General features: G+C 40.8%; 2 protein-coding genes across 18 annotated transcripts in view; both read right to left on the bottom strand.

Moving 5' to 3' along the window:
• Nucleotides 1-370: 370 nt before the first annotated feature.
• On the bottom strand, nucleotides 371-13,245 carry LOC113024406 (PDZ and LIM domain protein 3). Of its 2 annotated transcripts, none has more exons than XM_026171494.1 (7): nucleotides 11,855-13,245; nucleotides 5,703-5,854; nucleotides 5,194-5,278; nucleotides 4,910-5,097; nucleotides 3,103-3,230; nucleotides 2,300-2,411; nucleotides 371-807 (listed from the first exon to the last, which is right to left on the bottom strand). In XM_026171494.1, exons 1-7 carry the CDS (start codon nucleotides 11,945-11,947, stop codon nucleotides 618-620), a joined length of 948 nt encoding a protein of 315 aa, XP_026027279.1. In that variant the 5' UTR covers nucleotides 11,948-13,245; the 3' UTR covers nucleotides 371-617. The 2 variants fall into 2 exon arrangements, with proteins under 2 accessions (XP_026027279.1, XP_026027280.1); XM_026171495.1 differs by lacking the exon at nucleotides 11,855-13,245 and adding an exon at nucleotides 10,603-11,832.
• Nucleotides 13,246-15,771: 2,526 nt separating this feature from the next.
• Nucleotides 15,772-23,888, bottom strand: part of sorbs2a (sorbin and SH3 domain containing 2a) — a 51,572-nt gene continuing 43,455 nt past the window's right edge. For 15 of the 16 annotated variants that reach the window (XM_026171478.1, XM_026171474.1, XM_026171477.1 and 12 more), the window contains 6 exons: nucleotides 22,788-23,828; nucleotides 21,524-21,985; nucleotides 20,975-21,055; nucleotides 20,619-20,656; nucleotides 19,300-19,406; nucleotides 15,772-17,921 (listed from right to left, as the gene is read on the bottom strand). In XM_026171478.1, coding sequence (XP_026027263.1) covers nucleotides 17,860-17,921; nucleotides 19,300-19,406; nucleotides 20,619-20,656; nucleotides 20,975-21,055; nucleotides 21,524-21,985; nucleotides 22,788-23,828 — 1,791 coding nt within the window. In that variant the 3' untranslated portion in view covers nucleotides 15,772-17,859. The remainder of the gene's footprint in view (nucleotides 17,922-19,299; nucleotides 19,407-20,618; nucleotides 20,657-20,974; nucleotides 21,056-21,523; nucleotides 21,986-22,787; nucleotides 23,829-23,888) is intronic. The other variant, XM_026171484.1, reaches the window with a different exon arrangement.

The following is a 23,888-nucleotide window of genomic DNA, read 5'->3' as shown; positions in this document are numbered from 1 at the left end:
ATTCAAATGGCTAAATTACCTCCTCAACATGTCTTGAAGTTCTCCAGAGGCCTGGTAATGAACTAATCATTTGATTCAGGTGTGCTCACCCAGTGTGACATCTAAAACCTGCAGGACACCGGCCCTCGAGGCCTGGAGTCCGACACCTCTTGCTTAAACTATGCATAAACAGAGCTGGATCTGTTAGAGCAGGGGTGGGGAACTCTAGGCCTCGAGGGCCGGTGTCCTGCAGGTTTTAGATGTCACACTGGGCCAACACACCTGAATCAAATGTTTATTTCATTACCAGGCCTCTGGAGAACTTCAAGACATGTTGAGGACGTAATTTAGCCATGTTGTTGTTGTTATTAAGGCTACACATACAGAGACCTTTAACATTATGAGCAGAGGCCTTTATTGGAAAGACAGATTGTGGTTTCGCTGGACTCTCTAAGCAACCAGGTGTTTACATTATTGCCTAGAAAATACATCATATCAGTAAGAGTGAAGAGTGTATTCTTACTGAAATATTATTACACACAGCACCAAAGTGCAGACGAACACATGAACACATATGTAAGGAATAGAAGGGCTTCCTAGATTTTATGTGTCTGTGCTCATATAAGGGAGGCAGGGTTCTATACAGAGGGAAATGTTGTGACGAGGTCGTGTCCCTCCGCTGGTCTCATTCTGGCACGAGCGTGGATCTCACAGTACAGCTGTCCCTCCACAAAGAAATAGCCCTTCTGTTTCAGGTTGACATCACAGTCAGAGCACACAAAGCAACCAGGGTGACGATATTTGTCCCGAGCTTTCACCACTGTCCCACTGAAGCATCAAAAACAAACTGATGTCAGGAGCACAGAATATACGGCACTTAAAAAGTGGTACAGCTTCACGATAAAGCATAGAACCCAGTTACTGCTGTGCTAACTGTTTATAGGTTAGAAACACTGGTAGATGTACTCTAAACAGGCTCCAAGTGTAAAGACAATAGATGGACACAAACCCAAATAACTGGAACACTTGTTTTCCTGCAGTGCAACCTCAATGCGACTTGTGTTTTTGCAACCAGAAAAGTCGCCCTCTGCTGCCCATCTAAAAACACACAGGTTTAACAGACTTCTCTTTCCCCCAGTCCCAGAAGCTTTTGATAATGTATTGAGTTTCAAAATGTAAGACATTTGTGTTTCTAGCTGACATTCAGTGGCCACTTTATTAGGTACACCTTGCTCGTACAGAATTGGATCCCTTTTTTCCTTCAGAACTGTCTGAATTCTCTTTGGTACAGATTCAACAAGGTTTTGGAAGCATTTCTCAGAGGTTTCGGTCCATCAGACAGGTGCTGCACATCTATATTAGCAATCTCTGATGATGGTGGAGGCCATATGAGTGCAGTGAACTTACTGACACATTCAAGAATTCAGTTTTTGATGGTTTGGCTGTGCGATTTAAATGACACTGAGCCAGTACTGGTGGGCTGAAAGTGTGCCAAGAACACATCCCCCATACCAGGAGCCTGAACTGTTTGTACAAGGAAGGATGGATCCATTAATTGCATGTTTATAACAAATTCTGATCCTGCCATCCAAATGTTGAAGCAGAAATTGAGACTCGGGCCAGGCATCATTTCTCCAATCTCCTGTGGTCCAGTTTTGCTGAGCCCATGTAAACTGCAGCTTTAGTTTCCTGTTCTTAGCTAATAGAAGTGGTACCCGGTGTGGTCCTCTGCTGCTCCAATCCATCTGCTTCAAGGTTCGACGTGTTGCACGGTCACGTATGCTATTCTGCATAACTTGGTTGCACTGAGTTACTGTTGCCTTCGTATTAGCTTAATGCAGTCTGGCCGTTCTTCTCTGACCTTTGACGTCAATGAGGAATTTTCACAGAGAGAACTGCCGCTCGCTCGATATTTTCTCTTTTTTAGACCATTCTCCGTAATCCCTAGAGGTGGTTGTGAGGGGAAAAATCCCAGTATGTCAGCAGTTTCTGAACTACTGAGACCAGCCTGTTTGGCACCAACAACCATGCCTCATTCAGAGTCACTTAACTTTCCTTTCGTCCCCATTCTGATGCTCAGTTTTCACTTCAGCACTGTGTTACTGCCACTCAGTGCATTATTAGGCTGATTCGATTTTTGCATCAACAATGAGGTGAACAGGTGTACCTAATGAGGTAGCAGGTGAGCGCATATAATTTATGCAGTTTCTGCGATCTTCAAACGATGCTAGAGCCTCTGGGTGTACTGCGCTGAACTGTGCTGTTTCTGCATAGATGGTCTTAATGTAAATCGCAGATGAGTCGTTCTATTTTTACTCACACAATCCCATTCCCACACTTGTCACAGACAGGCAGTTTCTGCAGGTTTCCTGTGGGCGTAGTTGGTTTGGTTGTGGGCGCTTTTACTGTCCTGGTCACAATGGGGCGAGTGCCTGATCACATTAGAAAGAAACCACTCAACACAAAAACCCTGCGTGATCATAACACACACATGAAAAGAAAAACCACGAGACGGGGACAAAGCGGCATGAATGATCATTCATTTTGGGTTTCTGTTTTTTGTTTTTCAGCATATTATACGTATTCTGCTAACAAAGGAAACACGTGGAAAAGTGCTTTTGTATTAATAATACTCCAAAAATAAGGAGAATGACACACACTGTGGAGCTTTAATAGGGTGTGATATGAGACATTGTCACAGTATTGCATAAATGATCTACTTACTTTCAGTCCTTTTTGTCCAAGTAAATCACAGTGTAATTTATTGAAAATGTATTAATGCCACAGGTAAGTCATCAACATGTAATTTCAGCTATGACTTTAAGCCAAAGGGTTTTTAGATCAATCCCTGAGCCCTTCTTCCAACCAGGGTTGAAAAAGATATGAAACCTTCAAATTTGTTCTTTATTTTTCTTACAGGGGGAAAGCTGAAAAAAAAAAGGTTTAAAACGGCAACTCTATGTGAAAAAACAGCATCTCGTGAACTGAAAAGTGTTTGATGACAAAACTACTGCCTGTCAGTGTCACTACAACCAGGTGAAGACTGAAAAAGTGGGAAGAATTATGAATGATTTATGAATTGATTTTTTGAGGAAGAGATGCATAATTTAGGAGAGAGCTCACCATCACTGTCAATAAATTCCTGGAGGGCTTTGAAGGAGCCAGACTGCCGAGGCTCCTGGGGATCCTCCTGGTCTTTCTGTAACATCCGGTAAACGTCAGAATCCTCAATGCTGGTTAGAGCTCTGGGACTGAGCAGTGCATCGAGACACACACAGAAAAACCCCATCAAATTCTACTAACTGCAATACAGGAGTTTTCTTATAATTCTGACAAAAAAAAAACAATGAAAGTTTCACCCATCACGCTTTAAAGTTGGTGTCTAGTGTGTGCAACAAATGTGCGTAACCAGGTGACGATCACGCAGCATGATGGGTCAGCCTTACAAGGAGAAAATGGATGCGAGACAAAAATAATCACACGGATTTGATTAACGTACAATTTGAGCTGTAATTTAACCATAATTATGGTTTAATAAACAATGATCCCTTCCAGTGTACTGATAATGTGCTGCAGTGCTCGTCTAAATCAGTGCAGAAGTAATGCATGAGTGAGTGGCTTTGGTCGGATGTGACCTATTCAGAAGTTGTGGTTGAGCCACAAAGAGATTCTTTCCTATATTCCCTAAGACACCGTACATCAAACAAGCTAATGGAATCCATATGACTGCATGGGAAGGCTGAAGGCTAACATGCTGTAGCACATCTGTGTGACTCACTGGACGGGTGATTCTGGAGGTGAGTTATGTAAAACGGGCAAAAACAATTGGTGCAATAGTAGCTCTGTAGGATCTACAGTGGTTATTATTCATTCCTGTTGTTGTATTGCTGGATCCTTATCACTCAAATAAAGAGAGTTGCCATAAGAGAGGCTCCAGAGGAAAGTAATTAGTTAATCAGTTATTTGGTTAAATATTCTTAGGTCAGCTCAGTTATTTTCAACCATAAACACACACACGCACAATCTTAAAAGCTTCCCACATACTTAATAGAAGAGTAAACAGCTATTTGCTGTGTATAATTACAACGATGCAATGATGTCCTTCGCAGAGGAAGAAGGCCTTTGTAAAGTGAGACTAAAAGCCACAAGGCAAAAACTACTCCAGAGAATCAGTATGTGTACTCATTTCATTTAAGCTCATGTAAGAATTTCCACTTATGTTTGCTGTGGCAAAGTAGACACACAGGGCAAGTGACGCAGAACAGCTTTACATTAGTTGGTTAAGTGGAGTATATAATGTGTACAAAAGTATTGTGAAAGTATTGTGCACCTGTTAGGCTTTGGATTCAGGTGCTTTCAACCACAGGTGTATAAAATAAAGCACCAATAAAGAATCAGTTGTACTAAAGAGCTCGCTGAATTCAAGCATAGTAGTGTAATAAGATGCCAGCTATGCACTTGCAACAATTTAGTACATGGAATTTCTTCCAAAATTAAGTGTAAGTGATATCATTGCAAAGTGGGAGCATTTAGTAACCCTAACTGCAAAGTGGCAGACCCCAAAGTTACAGAGCAGGGTTGCCAAGTGCTGAGGTAGTGCATAAAAGTCACCAATGCTCTGCTCACTCAATAGCTGCAGACCTCCAAATCTCCTTGTACATTAACATCAAGCACTGAAACTGTGCGCTGGGAGCTTCATTGCATAAGTTTCCTGTTGATGTAATGTGTTGGTGGCACAGTGTGGCATGCTGTCGTGCTAACATTTTTCTGTGTGTGTGAACCATTAGGCTTTACACTTACGCACCTTTATATTTCTAAACATACCAACACAATGACTGATGGAAAAGTATTTCTAAGCAACAGGTTTTTAGCACTTAGTTTGTGTAATGTGGTGCTTTTAGACAAACTAATGATTATTTGCACTGATCACCTCTCAGGCTTGTGCTGGACCAAGCCTCGGATCTGGCCCTCCATAGCATCCTGGATGTTGCCACTGGAGTAGAGGCCTATAGGCGTGTTGTAGGATGTGCTGACTACCTGGCGCTTGTCATCAATGTTCGCTGCTGCCACAAATGGCTGAGCTCTTCTATTGTGAGCTGTGCCAATTGGTTTATATTCCTGGTAGGAGAAGAAGGAAGCAAGGACACTACTGAAGCAGTAACAAGATACAAAGATTTAAGGCATCATAGCTACTAAACATACAGTCTCACAGACCTGCTGCTCTGCTTCCAGGTTTATTTTAAATGGGTGAGCTCTCCCGTCCTCCATGGCACGTGGAGTCCACAGTCTTGATTCGTTTCTGGAATTTAAAGGCAGATCCTGGTCAGAAGTTCACCACGATGAACTGACTGTTAAATGCCTGTTTTTGAAGCTTGTGCGCACATGTGAGCCTAATCCTGGCACATAAAACATCTAAACTGACCTTAGATTTATGTCTTTCCTTAAGTACCACAGGCTACATATTTCTTCCACATTTTTTCCCACAGCTTTTTTTGTAGTAGCAGTGGATATTATTATTAAAATTAAGGGGTCAACACACAAAATAATTGCAGTAACAATCTGTATTACAGAATGTGGATACATTAGTCATGGATTTATACCTTTATAGTAAAGCGAACACCTGTGAAATAGCTAACACCAAAAAATCCAACTTCAAATTTAACTTGAATCAAAAGCTGAATGATCCAAAAAAAGGCTTGTGAGCATGTGTATACTCCCGCAACCTTTCAATGGTGAGACAGAGCTGATGAGTGGATTCCTTTATCTTGTTCTGAGCTTCACAATGCAGCATGTTTGTTGCTGGGACTCCCTCAATAGCCAGGATGACATCACCAGGGCACAGGTTGGCAGCAGATGCCTTACTGCCAGGAGTGATCTGGATGGGAGTCAACAAACAAGGCGAGCATCATAGACAAGTGGATAACAAAAAAAAAGGAAAAACAAATATCCATCCATTCTCTTCAGCTTGTCCTTATCAGGGTCGTGGGGTTGCTGTAGCCTATTCCAGCTGGCATAGGGTGAGAGGCAGGGTACTCCATGGACAGGTCGGCAATTTGCCACAGGGTTCACACAGTGACAGATCACCAATTAACCTAACCCCACTGACTGCATGTCTCTGGACTGTGGCGAGAAGTCAGAGTACACGGAGAGAACCCATTCAGTTCACTGAAGGTTAGCCCAAATCCTCACCCTTCCACCACCGTGCTTGACTGTTGGTACAAAGTGTTTGTGCTGCTATGCTGTGTTTGGTTTTTACTGAAAGTAGCACTTAGCCTTTGTAGAGATAAGAGGCTTTCTCCTAGTAACTCTTCCAAATAAGCCATACAGGACTTTTCTATACGTACTGCCATGAACTTCAATATTTGCTGTCCCAACTAAGGCCTGTAGAGTCTAGGATGTAGTTGTTGGTAATTTTAGTGTTTCTCTGAAGATGCATGGCCCAACCTTGGGGCAAGATTACTCCTGTGAGGATTAGCAGCTGCCTTAAATGTTTTTGACTTGTAAATAACGTTTCCCTGTAGAATGATGGACTTTAGAAATTGCCTTATAACCCTCTCCGGATTGATTGGCACCTGAATGCTCCAGGCAAGTAAACTCCCAAAATTTGCTGATGATCAGTTAATCTGGTGAATTTGATCAGTAGCTCATGGCTGCTACTTATCCTCTTAAGCAATACAGGTGTACTTCACAGACACAGTTCATCTGAGGGTGTATTTATCCAATTGTAAGTCCAGATAAATTTTAAACTGGGTGTGCTTTCATTTTACTGTGGCGGTCAGTAATAATGCAAACAGCTCCATGTAGGACAAAGGATACTTTAACAAGCATATTCTATGGCCTGTTTCAGTTCCTAGACAGTGTTCCCTGGGAACACTGAATGGGGGATCTTTAAGAAACACAACAAGTTTTTCACCAAGCAACTATTTCTGAAAATTATGGGAGTTACACACTTTACTAAGACACACCATTCATTAGCTAATTCCTAATTAGTCTGTCCAACGTCCAACTTTTAATTTCAGCAGCAGCTGTCTTCATTTGCTTTTCGTCCTACGATTTAACTAAATTTTCATATCAGTTTATTCCTCTCAGTTTCAGTGACAAACAAAAACATGCCCTCGACGAATTCAGGGATGTACGGCTGTAGCTGGTGGGGTCATGGGAAAAGTTTGGGACCAGAAGACCAAGTTATGCAGCGGAAAAGGTTGAAGCAGCCTGAATTAGTATCATTATCAATAGAGGGAGTGGAAAATGAGCACGATATTTACGTCTGTATTAAAACTATTTCCTGTTTGTTGTATCATAGTTTGCTAACAATCATAACAAAGTGTTCTTTTCTCAAAAACAGAAAACTTGGCATGTTTGAGCATTTAAATCCAGCTTCAATAGAGTCCAAATGCAGTTCTTTTCAACAACACCTTACACGAACGAGCAAATACATAATATGCTTAAACTTATACATGCTTACACACAAAGACTTGAGTAAAAAAATAAAACAAAACCCCAACATATTCCGGTGATCTCATTTCTACGTTATGGTCAAGATTCTTACATGGATTGAAGCTTTAGCTTTATTAAACAGAAACTCTGCCCTTGACTTGGATTCCCTCTGTACATTGCCTTTATACAGTCCAGTACGTCCAGATGTTGCAGTGCTGTGAAAAGTCTGTTCTCCATCACTGGCACGTCATCTTTTAATACAGTACTCAGGGGCTGGGCCCCTTGTTTCTGTTCCCCTGCTTGGATCAAAGCTTTATAACCTCCCCCCCACACACACACACAAATTCAAAACACAATTCAGACCATTGATGAGCTAAATCTATAAATTCAGCAGCTCGTGCACTCTCCACAGTAGCTGCTAACAGAGAGACGTTGCTCTGGTTGGTATGCATGTGTGTAAACTCTCCTGTCATGGAGCCAAAGTAAACACCGAGTGACAGCGTCCAGATGGTAATATGTATTCTGATGGTCAGGAAGTGACTGGAAAAAAGAGCAAGAACTGCCAGAAAGCCACCAGGGTCACAGCTCACCTCTCCCGAGGCAACATCAAACAGTACCCAAAATGTCCACTTGCGCCACACAGGGCCCGACCTGTGCTCAGTCATATTGCATTACTGGACATTGCAGACTGAGCTACACTGAGATGTTACGGTGAAACTTAAATTAGGTCATCTGCCTATAAATAACAGCGGATAAAAGTGGTGAGGGGATGTCTCATGCTTCCAAAAGAGGGAGCGGTAATTTACAGTGGAGCATTTGTTTGAGAGCGCTGTCAGACTTTGTCTCGCTGCTCTCATGTCTGGATTGAGTAGGTACACAGCCATGCTTTTATTTTTTTCTTTAATTACATTCTTTTGCTTCCTCGGAGTTCAGCTGTCATGTCAAACGTTTGTCTTTGTTTAAATTACAACCACCTGCCTGCCTTTTCTTTCTGCTTTTCTCCCGTCCTGCCTCTCTCTTCTCTTTTTACCTCCCTTGCTTGCTCTAAAACTATTTTCTTAAGAGTCCGGGATAAAATAGGGGATGCAAGTAGCAAGACTGGGAATGTGACAGGTTGAAGCTCGTTGTGAAGGAGTACCTCAGCCTTCTTGTCAGCTGCAATCTTCTTTTTTTTTTTTCTGCCTGTTTGGACTGCTGGACTCTGATAAGCATATACAGTTGTAGTCTTAAAAATTAAGCCAAAGTAATGACATCATGGGAGTAGTTCTCTCACAGAGATCCTGCAGAGACACGTAATGCATGTTAGGCAATTGAATCCATGTGCTTTACACCCCTCATGGAGACATCACACAGAGATGCAGATCTTCATGGGTAAATCTAGAGCGGCGCCCACTTTACAGCCCCTGTGTGCTGAAGAAAAAGATGATTATCACTTGTGTTTACTTTCACCAGCTGGGAACACCAACGGCTCATGAAGGGGAGGATGTTCCTAACCAAAAATGGCATTGAACGGAGCGAGTCGAATCACTTGTGCTCTCAAATAAATCTTGTGGGTTCACTGAAGTAGCAGCTTTTTAATCTGCCCTGTAGCCATTTTTTTTAATCATAGTTTGTTTTGGGGTTTGGTTTTTTTAACAGTTGTCTCTGTTACAAATGCATTTGAGGATACAGCTTCTCATATTACTGATCTCATATCGTTTCCGCTTCCCCTCTCTCTTCAATCTCAGCCTTCTTTCATCACTGTGCTCATACAGGCCTCTGAGTGTCCACTAACACAACAGGTGTGAGTTTACTGGAAAGAGCTGGTGGTTTGTGAGCTAAAATTGCTTTTGGTCAGTATTTCCTGAGGTCCCTCTCTAAATATAGATTCACATAACCCCATCATACATAACAGGATTACTGATCTCCATCTCTGGCTGACTCTGGGGATTCAGCCCACAGGCAAGTTGTAACACAGATGGAGAAAGCAGTGCTCATCGTCAAAATCCTAACTTTTGTATTTTGCAGTGATCAAAACAGTTATTTGGAGCAGTAGCCAATATAAATGTCTGTTAACTGTGTGCATCCTTTGAAATTCTTATGTGTTTATTAGGTTTGTGGAGTCTGAATTATTAAAAAGCTAAAAAAAAAAAGTTTTGATTTTGACCAATATGGAACAAAAACGCTAAAACTTCCAACTACAAGGGACGATGTAATCTCATTTAGAAATAATCCTCATCAAAGTAACAGAGACTGGTTTTCTTACTCACAGGCTATGCTCAAAAAATATTGGATCACCTACACGTTACACCCCATGAACGTCTGCAGTTGTGCAGTTCGCAGAGCATCTCCTAAGCACCACGTTCATCCCCGCTCAGCAACTTACGTGGCTGGCATTGCTGTGTTTCCTAAATGCTTCCACTTTGGAATAATGCTTAAAGTTGAAGACTTTAAAGTAGTCACCGTATTATGATCAAATTCATTGAGCTGAGCATGGCTGGACACTTTATTTTATATGCCTGTGAGAATGGAACTGAAAACATCTGAAGTTACACTAAAAGCTGACAGGAAGTCACCATTTTACAGAGACTACAACAAAAATGACAGATTTTTCACCCATAAGGAATAAGTTCACATCCCGTTTAGGACATCTGTTGAGACTTTGCTTTTGACGGTATGATTAGGTTAGATTTTGGCAGCAAAAGTTAGCTAGCTCTAAAAAAACAAAATAGTTAATATAATCCTTTTTAAAATATAAATTACATACTGGAAAGCAATTTCTACAATCTACATCTAATGGCTTCTGTTTTAGATGTTGGAGGGTTTTATTGAAGTTTATTGAACTACTTGGTACTGTTAAAAATTTTGCTAGTGTGTGAAAGAGTGGCAGCGAGGTTTCCTGCCCAAGCATTAGTAAGCTAGGTGCTACACCACTTTTCTGAAGTTGTAGATATGATTCCATAAATGAATGAAAAAACATTTTATGATAGCTTTGACTGGCGCTTCAGAATAACAGTCTAAGTTTGCTGGTGGCAAAAACAAGCTTTTACATTCACACAGATCTTTGCTAAGTGGGATTAGCGTGCTTGACGGTCGTTGGTTTCTTGCTCTATTTTAGAAAGTACAAACATTTTGGTCAAAAATTATTTAGGTCAAAAAACATTTAGGTCCCCCAAATTAGAAGATATAAATAGGTTTGAAAATTACCTGAATTTTCCTTTAAAAATGAGACAATAGGAGCCACTGGTTAGCATAGCCTAGCTTAGCGTTCTGAAGCGAAACAGATAGTTGGACTCTCTAAGTTTACCTGCACTCCCAAAACTTACTTATTAGAATGCTATTTGCACTCTCACACACGCAAACCACAAAAACAATAATATAAAATTTATACAATTAGACTAGAGCCTGGTGACTTAAGGACAGCAACATAAAGAGTCAGTGAGGTTTGAGATATGAAAGACTATCTGTTATCATATTTGTACTAAACTAACAACAACACCCAGTCACTTATCTACAGTATTTATCTTCTTATCCAGCTTTGGCCTACAAAATACATGAACATATTTAACATATTTTCAGAAACAGAGAATGTGAACTGTCCCATTTAATTTGTGCTAAATTTACAACATCATTATTGGTATCTGTGAGGATTCCCTTGTTAGTACTTCGTGTCAACAGGAAATACCTAATTTCTTCCAGGAAATTATCGTTTTCATCACCGATGACCCCATACAGATAAGAGTTTCTCCATTTTCTTATCTTCCAAGTCCACCTACAGTCAGTCATTCACATGTCCAAATGACTTAATCTAGTTGGAATTTTTTTTTTGTATTTGCGAGTTATTTTTGTTTCTTCTCTCATCTTTTATCTCTCTCTGTGCTGTTGAGGATGACGAGCTGCCTGATGCTGTAAGCTGATCCAAAGTTGGTGTACTTTCTTCTCAACAGCTGCACTGTTCTAACAGACATTTCATAATGCTGCGCTCATCACTCCAGCGTCGGCACTGTCTGTTCGTCCTGTAACGTGAGGAGGTTCACACAGGTTTGTCCAAACATTTGTTTAGATCATCGGCTTTAAGTTGGTGATTATTCACACAGGCAGCGGGATTAGAGTATGATTTTGGAAATATTTTCCATGCTTCAAAATTTACTCAATGAGACATCCGTGTTTGTGTGTGTATTCGTGTGCGTGTGTGCACATATGTTGGATAACAATGCAAGCTGCTATTTGTATCTAAGCCTCTTGCATTTACTGCGGCACAGGTGCAAGCTTCATACCACACCAGAATGTTTCTAGAATGAATCGTCTGGAAGCACAATGTTTACCCTCAAGCTATTTGAAAAATGCACTGGGAAAAGAAAAAAATTATTTAAAGAACTACTTAAAAAACTGGCAAACTGATATCACTTTGCTTCTGTTCTTATAATGCAGACATTATGCCACTCACTCACTCACTCACCCTGGAGATGGTCAGGGGCTGGTTGAAGTCCTTTCCTCCTGTCAGACGAAAGCCCCAGGGGGCCGGCCCATCCAGCACCACGTTAAGTGGCATGACCCTTTAAAGTCTCCCTGCTGTTTTGACAGCAGCACAGACAGTAAACTGCACACTGTGGGGATCACAGTTAAAGAGCAGTGGAATATCAAAGTGATGGAGATTTTGAACCAAGTGAGGGGGTCAGGGGGAGGAGGATGGACAGCTCCCGCCCCGTGAGTGAGGTAATTGGTCAGATTTTGGGAACTGACTCTCAAGTCTGTACTAATTCTGTTTGAGCGTGTCTCGTTGCTTCTTTTACAGTACTCAGTCACTGCTTACCTAAATGAACTCGTGTCCACACACAGACTGAAGATGTAAACCAGCTTCTGTCAGAAGCCAGCCCCCACTAATGCTTCTCATCCCTGGGCAGCTCGAGGTCTGGCTGGCCTCCTCTTGCTCTGGTTGATGGGTCTTGCTGCTCCTGCCCTTATTTGGTCTGAAGGCAAAGCTTCTCTCTGAGGCCTTGGAGGTCTCACAGGCACATTCCAGTCACTATTGATTTGGAAGGGACCCAGGACTCTCACTCCTAGCCGAGCTTGATAACAATCCAGCTCTGACTTGAAGTTTTTTTTATTTTTTATTGTGTTTACAGCAGAAACCGGGCTTTGTCTACTCTATTAAACTGAGACATTTTTCATGTCTTTAAAGACTTCTTCTAGGCCAAAATCTGAATTCGCTCTTTGTGATCTCAGGAATTTATTTTTCAGCCAATACAGAATTTTCTTTGCTCCCCTTTCATATCTGTGTAGTACTATTAATAAGTTAAAATAAAAAATAAATAAAAACATCAAATGGTCCATGCCTGTGAGTAAGGCATACTAATCTGTGTCAACAGTGATAGCCATTTAGCCTGAGCAGGGAGCGGCTTCATCATGTAAATGTGCCATTATGAATCCACACCACAAACTCCGCCTTCGGCCTTGAAAACCCTTTCCCACTTGCAGTATTTCAGCGTGGATCAGATTCATGGTTTGTTTCTGTGGTTGCCATGACATGGAATCACTTGTGTTTCCACATTTCTTTCTCTCTGGACAGAATTAACAGGCCGTAACAGTAAGAGTACAGATCTAGGCATCCATTCTCTGTAACACCAAAACCATATTTAGCACACGTGTAGCGTTCAAGTACATAAGCATATAGGCATTATATGAACTTTATGTTTACCTTGCTTTACCTGAGGAATGGAACAGTTATATATGTCATGCAAGTTTAATGCAACATAGATCAGGACTGCTCTACTGGTTCAATGTGTGATGAAGCTTCAAAATCCACCAATAGCAACACAGTAACTCTGTAACTTCTGTCGGTGCTGTGCTTTTTTGGAAATCGAATTTCCCAGAGGAACCCACCTGAGGGATTAATAAAGTTCTATCTAATCTAATCTAATCTAGCGCTGTTGAACGTGACTGAAACCAGGACTCTGCTTGTTTGCAGACCCACTGAAAGAGCTCTCCTTATTTATCCTTTATTTATTCTTGTTTTCAAGTCTGCCTAGAGGAGCCGTGCATATGGTGGATTGTAGCCAGAGTGTCGTGACAAACTGCAGGGCACACGTTCCCCTCCTGATGGTGAAATTTACATCGCTTGGACTGAAGCGGACCTTCCACACTCACAGACACCAACTGCTGTTTCTTTGCTTCTTCGCAAAGAATTTGTGACCTTTTGGAAAAGTTTTGTTTGTAAGAAGAAAGAAATGTCCTTGTAGCTGAGAGCCAAAATACTGAGATGGTTTACTTGAACATGCAGCTGCCTTCTTATTGGCACACGACCGCCTTTTACTGCAGATTGGTTTCCTCTACTGGCTCCAAAAGAGAGTCAATCTCTGTCAACTCCTGTATTAAAAGATTGCCTCTGGGGTTGGGGATTCAGTTCAGTGATTTTACGTCACCTGAAGCAGAGATGGGCAGTAACGCGTTACTGTAATCCGATTACTTTTTTCAAGAAACGAGTAAAGTAAGGGATTACTATTGCAAAAACGGTAATTAGATTACCGTTACTTTCCCGTAGGAACGCTGCGTTACTGCGTTACTAAAACAGTGATTTTTTGCGAGAATGTCTCATGACAGTGACATAAGCGAGTGCGCCTTTAGTGACAACAGCTGTGTGCAGATCAACAATGGATCACATATCGATTGTGGGAGAGAGTATGAGCGTGTAGCGTTTAAAGCGTGGAAGTACTGACCTTACTTTGAGTTTGATTCCATAAAAAGTGACAAAAACATTAGCGTCCATCGTGCGTGGGAAGAAAACTTATTTTTACAGCGAAAAAAACCCCCAAAACTTCCAAGCAAGCACCGAGTAGCTACGACATAATGGGAAACTCACAGAGAAACTCGCGGATTCTTCCACTGACCGCGGCACACCTGCACCAGGGTAAACCTCCGCCTACCGCAGTCCTGCTTTACAGGTGAAAATAGAGCAACAGGACCGCTGAGTCTTTGACTTTATTTATTTTCTGCTGTGTTTTACTTGCATCTATTTGAAAGACTGAGTGTAAACACAAAATTTTTTTTATTTTATGTGCTGGAATGTGCAGAAAATAGGTTTAAATATTAAACTAATTTATTCAAGTCAGAGAATGTTGCATATAATTAAATTTTTGCTTGATGCATAAAGTTAAAAGATTAAAACTAATAAAACAAATTTTAAAAAGAGACTTTTCCATTTGATTACATTTTGTATGATGGATTATGTAGAAAAAGTAGAATTGGGCTGAAAGATCTATCGCTTTATCACCTATTCAGGTTGTAAATCGTGTTTTTAAAAAGTAACTAAGTAATTAATTACTTTTGAAAATAAGTAATCAGTAAAGTAACGGGATTACTTTTTTGAGGAAGTAATAAGTAATTAGTTACTGATTACTTTTTTCAAGTAACTTGACCAACACTGACCTGAAGTCAACTGGACTGAAATGGATGTTTGAATTCTTTTTGTGGCACTGACACCACAAACACTTGCCTGGTTGCAGGGAATGGAATTACGTGCCCTGCTTTGAGTTCCAGTCTACAAAATTTGTGTTTTTAGTCAGCTAGCACTAATTAGTAGGTACTCGTGTCCATCTAAATTATATGTCCTACCTTAGCTAGGGCAGGCAACAATAAAATAATTCAAGTCTGAGAGGGAGCGACCCGCCTCCAGCTACTCTAGGCTCTGTTTTCTGGTTTAAAAAACAAAAGAAAAAGCATCCGACACAAGATTTCTCCAACCACAGGGCTTTTCACCGGTTATACATTGGTAGTTTCCAGTAGTCGTGTATACGTTGTAGCAGTTTACTGTCACCAGGGGGCGGTGTCCATGACAATCGGTCTGTTGGTCCTTTAGCTTAGCGTCTACTGAGAATAGGGCTGAAGTAATAATAGACAAAGACCTTCTTAGTAGTGAAGTGAAACCAAGTGTTAAAAACGGTTTAAACGGTTGTTCTCTGCAGGTGCTTCCTTTGCTTTTCGTGCTGCTCTTTTGATGTTTTACGTTTTAATGAAGGGGGAAAAACCCTTCATGCTGAATTCTGACGTTACTCGCTTTCGTATTCCAGCCCACATTTCTATCAATCAGCTTTCAACCTATGCTTAATGTGAGCACCTAAGAACATCTGTGTAGGTTGTATACCCAGAACTTTTCACTCTGTTCAGTCCAATACCGATGCAAACCGCTTTGCAGTTTTTAAATTCTGCTTGACGTCAAAAGTGAACATTAATTCACGCGTGTGTCCTGTGACCTTCTGGTAGGAGAGGATTTATGCCAGGGATTTCTAGATTTCTGCCTATGGCACCTGAGATTTTCATTTCAGGTGGATGACATAATCTTTTTCTGTTGAGCTGAAAGGAAAAAAAATTGTTGGAATATTTGATCTACCAGCTGGATTTTATTAGCAATACAGCCCCTTAAAATCATCCAACAAGTCCTACAAGAAATACTCAGGTCCAAGAGTGTGCATTGAGTTCAATAATAACATGAATAACATAAGATTTACACCTTCATACACGTATAAACATATCAGCAATCAAATTCATCTCCTTGCTTCGAATTTGTTCTTACGCTCGTATCAAAGGCAGGCAGAGGGCCTAACGTTTAAACACTGAACACTTTGTATGTTCTCTGCACACTTTCATACACTTTCTAAACTACATATGCATAAATTATTCTTTTTGTTTTTGCATCACAGGTTTACATATACATGGCTATTAAATTAGTGAGCTGGATTTAAGGCAGCGATCACCAACTCTACTCGGTCTACCTACAGTAAATTCACTTTAAATACCCCACCAACGTAAAAACGACGAACTGGAGCAAAGAAAATCCTACGAGCCCGGCTACACGAGACGTTCTCAGAAGAATGCGGGTTAGCACCACTGATGATGCGAAATGGAAAGAAAGAGGAAACCAAACGTGATGGTGGATGAGAAAAAGCCGACTTTATAAAGCAAGTGGATGTTGGCCATTTTACAGCTCACATACAAAAACAAAAAAAGGCTTACAAAAACACGACACGCTCACACTCGCACACAGTGAACTCACGCCGGCTGAAATGGTGAATGACAGAGAGTGACGTGAAGGACAGTGAATGATAAAATATTTTAAGGTGCTTTTACATCGTTTTGTTGTCAGTGTCCATTCTTTGTGAAGAAAACAAAACAGAGATCAGTTACTGAGAACGACACGCTAAGATGGAAATTGCCAATCATTTCACAACAGTACAAACATGAGTAATGACACACTACCCACTCACTCTGACAACAGCTATAAAAGATCCAACAGCAGTTCTGTGATTTCCAAAGGTTTTCAAAATTCCCGTCCTGTATCTGACTTAAATAAATTCATCATAAAACAACAGTAAGTTCTTTTTAGCCCATTAACCATTGTGTTTTTGTTTTTCTGTAATCACTCAGAACCTGGACTTTGAATAATGATGACCATAAAATAACAATCATTCAAATGTAAGTTAGGTACTGTTAAAATATGCTTAAAAAAAATCCCAAAAAAAACAATGTGGTGCTCCGTTCTTTCTAAAAATCATCGTATAACACAGTGAGACCAGCCTTCGTCTTCTAATAAATATAATACCTAAAAAAGGTCAGTAACCTTTCTGCATACACTTTCAACACACTCCTCTCCCCCGAAGCCAGGCGCAGTCAAAATGACCTCTGCTGTGTAAAATCTGAAGTGAGGTTAAAAAAAGAAACCAAAGAGATTGTTTGTGATCAAGTTCAGTAAAAGTGCTTCAATTCTAACGTGAAAATAACTGAACAGCAACAACGTGTTTACTAATCTGGAGCTAAGTCTGTGATAGTGTTTTTCTTCACGTCTGCAGTATTTAAACTTATTGTTCATTTTATTAAATAATATCCCCCAAAGTCAAACAAAAAAACATTTGCTGAACCATCCTTTTACCTGGCATGATGATGCAACACGTTGGCTCCTAATTTGCCAAAACACATCTGGCCTCTGACACAATACTGCTTTCCTTTAACACTCTCTGCACTAAATCTTTGTGGAGACATCTGTAAATAAACACTGAAGTTAACTATAAGTGATTTAAATTTTGAGTTACTGGAGAAAAAAAAAGGTATTCTTGGTGATCTTAATGTCCTTAAACAACTGAAAAAGAAAGGAAAGCATCACTGCAGATATACTTCCGTTATTGTCAAAAGTCAAAGGTCACTGGGTGCAGCACAAATCTTCGGTTCTCCATAATAGAAAAATAAGGGTAAAAAGATAAGTTTAAAAAATGCGTTATTACTTTATAGAAGTCTTCCATTAAAGATGGCTAGTTAGAGCTAAGTATTTTGTCTGTGTGAAGCTGACAAGCCACACACATACACGCAAACACAAACGTGTGCTGCAGGTCTTTGTTGATGTCCTGCGGGTGCTGTGCTGAGGAGGGCGATGAACGGGTCATAGAAAGGGGCGGGGTCAGCGGGAGTTTGGAATCATTATAGCTGCTTCACGTAGTTTCCTGGGAAGGTTCCAAACAACTTGCTCCTTCGAGAGGTCCCTTCACAAACACAGAACAATGAAAGGAAACTGTCAGGGCTGAAACACGACTATGGCACAAATGTCAGCTGTAGTCTAGAAATCTGCCAACTGTGGAGATTCAGAACTACACCAACATTTAAGCAAGTTTCATTTTTGAAAAACAAAGAAATGACACTTAATCTGTGCTCAGCTGTGAGGGATATGGTTGTTTTGTCTTCTCCCACAGTCAGTGCTGAAGCCACACTGACATCTAGTGGTGTGTCTAGTTTTTCTACATTTTTATGCTTTAGTTTTCCTCTATTTTTTAGAAGGTTTTAGGTCGTGTTTGTCTTTACACCCTGACTTTAGACATTAAATTAAGGAGGGGGTCCAAAGTTGGTGTTCTCAAATCACATTAATTTCATGGTCCATTCGGTCCATTGTAACTGACTAAACCTTTAACTCATACATTAGTAATGGTTAAAAAGCTAGAAACCAGCACAAACACAACAGGAAAAAATAACAAACAAAAGCACAAAATGCACTGTATAAAGTGTAAAAGTTCCTTGAGGTAAATTCTGTGATTTTTGTGAGTATCTATAAAATTATATCGATTTTTTTGATATATACAGTGGTGGACAGAGTTATCAAATTCCTAATTTAACTGAAAGTAGTTCAGCACTTTATTGGAGTCATTATCAAGTTAAACATTGACTGTATTTATTTTCTGCATTCTTCCTGCTTATTCAGTCAGTGCGCTCATTTCTGCTTCATTTATTATGACAATTATCGACGTCTTGCTGGTACTTCCTTAATTCTTTGTGCCACAGATTGAACAAAGTGCTGTGGAAACATTCCTCAGAGATTCCAATCCACATTGGCACAATGACATCAACAACCTGCATGCTGCAGCAGAAATCATTTTTTCAATCTTCTGATGTCCAATTTTTCTGAGCCCATGTAAATGGTAGCATCGGTTTCCTGTTTTTAGTTCACAGGAGTGGGTCCCTGTATGGTCTTCTGCTGCTCTTTGTATTCAGAGATGCTCTTCTGCATAACTTGATTATAATGAGTGGTTATTTTAGTTACTGCTGACCTCCTATTAGTTGGAAACAGTCTGGCCATTTTCTATTTTTCAGGCTGTTCTGCAGAGATGGTTATTTGGGAAAATCCTGTACATTTTCATCAGGTCCTCCTGATCATTACTACATGCCTAAATTCATTGAGATGCTGCCATGTGACTGGATGATTGGATTTTATACATTTATAGAAGAGGCAGGCAAGTGTAACAATATAATTCTACTACTTTATACACTTATATAGTGATAAACTCACTTTTAGTTCATCATGTGTTTGGCTCAATGCATTTTGTATTTCTATCTCTATTACTTTTGTTGGCTGATGCCTGTTCATCTTACCAACAAACCAGCCATCATCGCACTTCTCCATCACATCAACGACGTCTCCCTCCCGCAGCTCCAGCTCATCCTCATTGCGAGGCATGTAGTTGTACAGCGCCTGGTACCTGGGTTGGAAAAGATTTGATTTTTATTCTTTGGCAAGTATTTCTTCACTATTAAGCAGAGATGGGCAGTAACGCGTAATCTGATTACTTTTTTCAAGTAACGAGTAAAGTAAGGGATTACTATTGCAAAAACGGTAATTAGATTACAGTTACTTTCCCGTAGGAACGCTGCGTTACTAAAACCGTGATTTTTTGCGAGAATGTCTCACGACAGTGACGTAAGCGAGTGCGCCTTTAGTGACAACAGCTGTGTGCAGATCAACAATGGATCACATATCGATTGTGGGAGAGAGTATGAGCGTGCAGCGTTTAAAGCGTGGAAGTACTGACCTTACTTTGAGTTTGATTCCATAAAAAGTGACAAAAACATTAGCGTCCATCGTGCGTGGGAAGAAAACTTCTTTTTACAGCGAAAAAACCCCCAAAACTTCCAAGCAAGCACCGAGTAGCTACGACGTAATGGGAAAATTCACAGAGAAACTCGCGGATTCTTCTACTGACCGCGGCACACCTGCACCAGGGTAAACCTCCGCCTAACCCACTCCTGCTTTACAGGTGAAAATAGAGCAACAGGACCGCTGAGTCTTTGACTTTATTTATTTCCTGCTGTGTTTTACTTGCATCTATTTGAAAGAGTGAGTGAAAACACAAAAAATATTTTATTTTATGTGCTGGAATGTGCAGAAAATAGGTTTAAATGTTAAACTAATTTATTCAAGTCAGAGAATGTTGCATATAATTAAATTTTTGCTTGATGCATAAAGTTAAAAGATTAAAATTAATAAAACAAGTTAAAAAAAAGAGACTTTTCCATTTGATTACATTTTGTATGATGGATTATGCAGAAAAAGTAGAATTGGGCTGAAAGATCTATCGCTTTATCACCTATTCAGGTTGTAAATCGGGTTTTTAAAAAGTAACTAAGTAACTAAGTAATTAATTACTTTTGAAAATAAGTAATCAGTAAAGTAACGGGATTACTTTTTTGTTGAAGTAATCAGTAATTAGTTACTGATTACTTTTTTCAAGTAACTTGACCAACACTGCAGTTAAGTACAGCTAATTTAAACTGGATGGGTGCAGTTGTTTTGATTACAGTTAATGCCACCACACACACACACCACACAAACCCCCACCACACACACGCCTTTTAAAGCACAGAGAAAGATGTTAATAGCAATTCAAAAAAAAAATTAAAATCATACTACTTACGGGTCTCCTCCACCGTGGAGTGCATCTTGTACTGACCGCTGAGTTTTAGAGACAAAGAGAGAAACACAAATGATTAACACAAATTTGTGTTTTGCCATTTGTGGAGCTTTTGTTTAGTGTTTGAGGAGAAAAGATTTTAGCAAGTTTTTTTGCTCTAAGATACTTTTGATTTTTATCTTCTCACAAAGTGAAATTATAAATCATCATATGACAAAAGAACAAAAAGAAATGAACCAAAAAAAGCATACTGTAGCACGTTATCAGTCATGAATGATATGGTTATTCCCAACATCTCCCTCCTGCACAGAGACAGGAGTGCACTATGAGCATGGTTGAATGAAGACATGCCCCCCTACCCTTCGACCTCTAACGGGTGACAGATAGGACCTCCGGGACAAGATGGGGCTACGAGGGGGTTTACCACCAACAATTGGATCCTGCTTAACAGGCAGAAAGACCAGAAGCAACACACCTATAATCTTTAACAGTAACCAACAGCAACCTCGACTCTGAGCTCTGCACACAGACAGAGAGTCTAAAGACATGCTGTAAAACATCATCAACATGCTGATGCCAATAAAAAGCCTCCTAATCACAACACAGTACAGTTACAGCTCACAACTCTATTAACAGTTATTCAAGCATGTATTCTGCTGCCTCTAAAATCATCAGCTGGGTACTTACATGTTAATATAATGAGAATTAGTGCCTGAAACTAACAGTACTGCTTGCATTGCATCTATAAATCTGATTATAAATTGTAATTAATCTTTGATATATATAACCAATCAGTTACTTCTCAATTCAGTTCACGTCTTAGTAGTTAGAGAAATACACTATTATGAGAGTTCTTATCATCCTCATCACCACAAATCAACGGCATACTCGTTACATGCCAGCTTTACCTTCACCTTAGGCGACCTACGTCCTTGATGTGGTACAGTTGGGGCAGTGGGGGGACAGCGCTGAGTGGAGGGTGGAGGGGCAATGTTAGCGGGAGGAAGGGGAAAATTTGGCTCTGAGATGGGACATGTCGTGACCGGACTAGAAAGAAAAGGAGAGCTTGAGGGGTGAGAGACAGACCGCTGAGAGGGATCGTCTGGAGGGAAGTGGAGGGGAGGTGGTGAGACAGATGGAGAAATTGGAGGCAGCAGTGACGTTGTGAGCTGAGGAAGGGACGGAGGACGAGGGGAGGCATGGTCACAGGAAGGGACGATACTACGATTGTGCTGCTGTTGTGTGTGGGAGAAAGAGGATGAAGGGCAAGCAGAGGAAAAAGAAGTGGAAAGCAGGGAGGTCACAGGGGGTGGTGTGGAGGGGGAGGAGGGACCATTGTGGGGAAACTGAGTAGATGGAGACACTTCAGCCTACGGGGTAAAGACACACATGTGAATACTCAAGTGTAATCACGGGATGAGCTGTTCTGTTTGTGATTTACTAAACCCCAGACGGGACATGGAGGAAAGTATAATTATATATATATATTAATATATATATATATAACAAAAAAAAAAACAAAACAATCTTGTGATAAGTATCCTAATTAACAAAAATATATCCACTAGTTTCCACTGAGTATGAGATGTTTCCAAAAAATCTTGTGATCAGTGTTGAATGGAAATAAGAACACAAGTCTATAATGCGCCCTAGACTAGACTAGATAACAATAATAAAAATAATGTATTATTTTTTAAATCAGATGCCAAAAATAACACAATTTTTAAAAAAAACTGGAAAGAGAACTCAAGTGCCTCTTGAACACTAAATACACCCCCCCACCCCAAACAAACAAACAAACAAACAAAAAAAAAAACAACCCTGGGTGTACTGCACCTACAGGAGCTGCTCGGCCATGGAAACCAATGCCAAGAAGCTCCTGGTGAACAGTTTCTATGCTGATGTTAATGCCAGAAGAGGTTTGGAGCTCTGCAGTTAATGAGTCAGCATAGTGCTAGCGACTTATACGCACTATGCGCCTCAGCATTTTGCAGTCGCGCAGCAGGAGATGGGAGAAAACAAAACAAAACATAAAAAAAGGACGATGGGACACACTTGCTAATTTTGGCGGGGAATGACATCATACAGTATATTAACTTAATTCCTCAATGTCCCTTCTAAGGCCCTATAGCATTTCCAAACTCAACAGATGTAGTGCACACCATGCTGTACCTGTGGGCTGTGCATCTGATTTAAAACTCTAACATCCTGCTCTTTCTCACTTCTAGCTTCATCGTCTTCTTCAATGAACAACTCAGTGTATTCCTTTGCTTGTACTGACGGTGGTCTATGTGAGTCAAAACGTTGCCCATTCACATTTTTTGACTGCTCTCCCCACGAAACACATAGGGGCTCCATTGTTACAGGCTTGTGAAGCTGCACTGCTAACTGAAAGCTGCCTGTTGAGTTGCTTGCAGGAGTGACCGCTGGGGGCTTTACGTCCGACTGATGGGATTCTTCCGCTTTTAATGGGAAGAGCCTGCTTTGGGACGTTTTGGTCAGCTTAGCTGCTGAAGAATCTACTGGAGATGATCTCAAAACATCACCATCATCTGTGCTGCTGGAACCATCCAAAAACATGCACAACAGCTCATCATAAGGGTCTTTGACTTGCAGTTTAGTGTCTGGGGTTTCCCTGCTTTTGTTTACTCGTACTGTGGATTTGTGCTCTTGTGCAGGAGGTGTGGCTGATTTTATCGGCTCTGATAAAACCTCAGGCGTAGTAATTCCTAAGTTTGAGTCTTCCTCAGTGATATGCAGTCCTCTGCCACAGTTATATTGAAATGAAGAGTCAGGCAGTGGAGAGGTTAATGAGAAATGGGGGTCTGGAGGAGGAGGAGTAGGGGGGGAGATGGGTGAGACAGCTGTGGTGTGACCTAAACTGAGGTTTGCGTCTTTAAAAGTGGGCGTTCTGGAAAATTCTTTGCAGGCTGTGGTTGCTAGGGATGACAAGGTGAAACTTTTTTGTGGCTGTGCAGATGAGAGTGCTTTGGGCTCTTGAGCCTTTAGGAGAGATGCAAGGTCAGAGGGGAGAGGAGGCGGTGTGGGCGGCAGAGGGGTGTTCGTGAGGGAGCGAGCTTGAGTGGATGCTGACGGCTCCACTGTGAGGGACAGCCACTCGGTGGTGATGGCTTGCAGGTCAAGGCTTCTCAAAGAGGGGTGAGGGGAGGGGGGTTTGTGGGTGGTGGGTGGTGGAGGTGGATGATAGAAAGGCTCCATGAAAATAAAGCAAAAAAAGAAGGAACAGTGGGTGATTTATGAAACTAGAACAGA

The sequence above is a fragment of the Astatotilapia calliptera genome, chromosome 6 (assembly GCF_900246225.1).
Source record: "Astatotilapia calliptera chromosome 6, fAstCal1.2, whole genome shotgun sequence".
Taxonomy (NCBI): Eukaryota; Metazoa; Chordata; class Actinopteri; order Cichliformes; family Cichlidae; genus Astatotilapia; species Astatotilapia calliptera.
Note: the sequence above shows the minus strand (reverse complement) of the source record. Positions and strands in the feature narration are given on the sequence as shown.

Excerpts from the sequence above, each read along its gene's own strand:
- LOC113024406 (XM_026171494.1), bottom strand. The coding sequence starts at position 11,947 with ATGCCACTTAACGTGGTGCTGGATGGGCCGGCCCCCTGGGGCTTTCGT. Across the intron at positions 5,855-11,854 it reads AGCCCCTGACCATCTCCAGG|ATCACTCCTGGCAGTAAGGC; the intron begins GTGAGTGAGTGA and ends ACTCCCATCCAG. Across the intron at positions 5,098-5,193 it reads ACCTGGAAGCAGAGCAGCAG|GAATATAAACCAATTGGCAC; the intron begins GTCTGTGAGACT and ends TTCTCCTACCAG.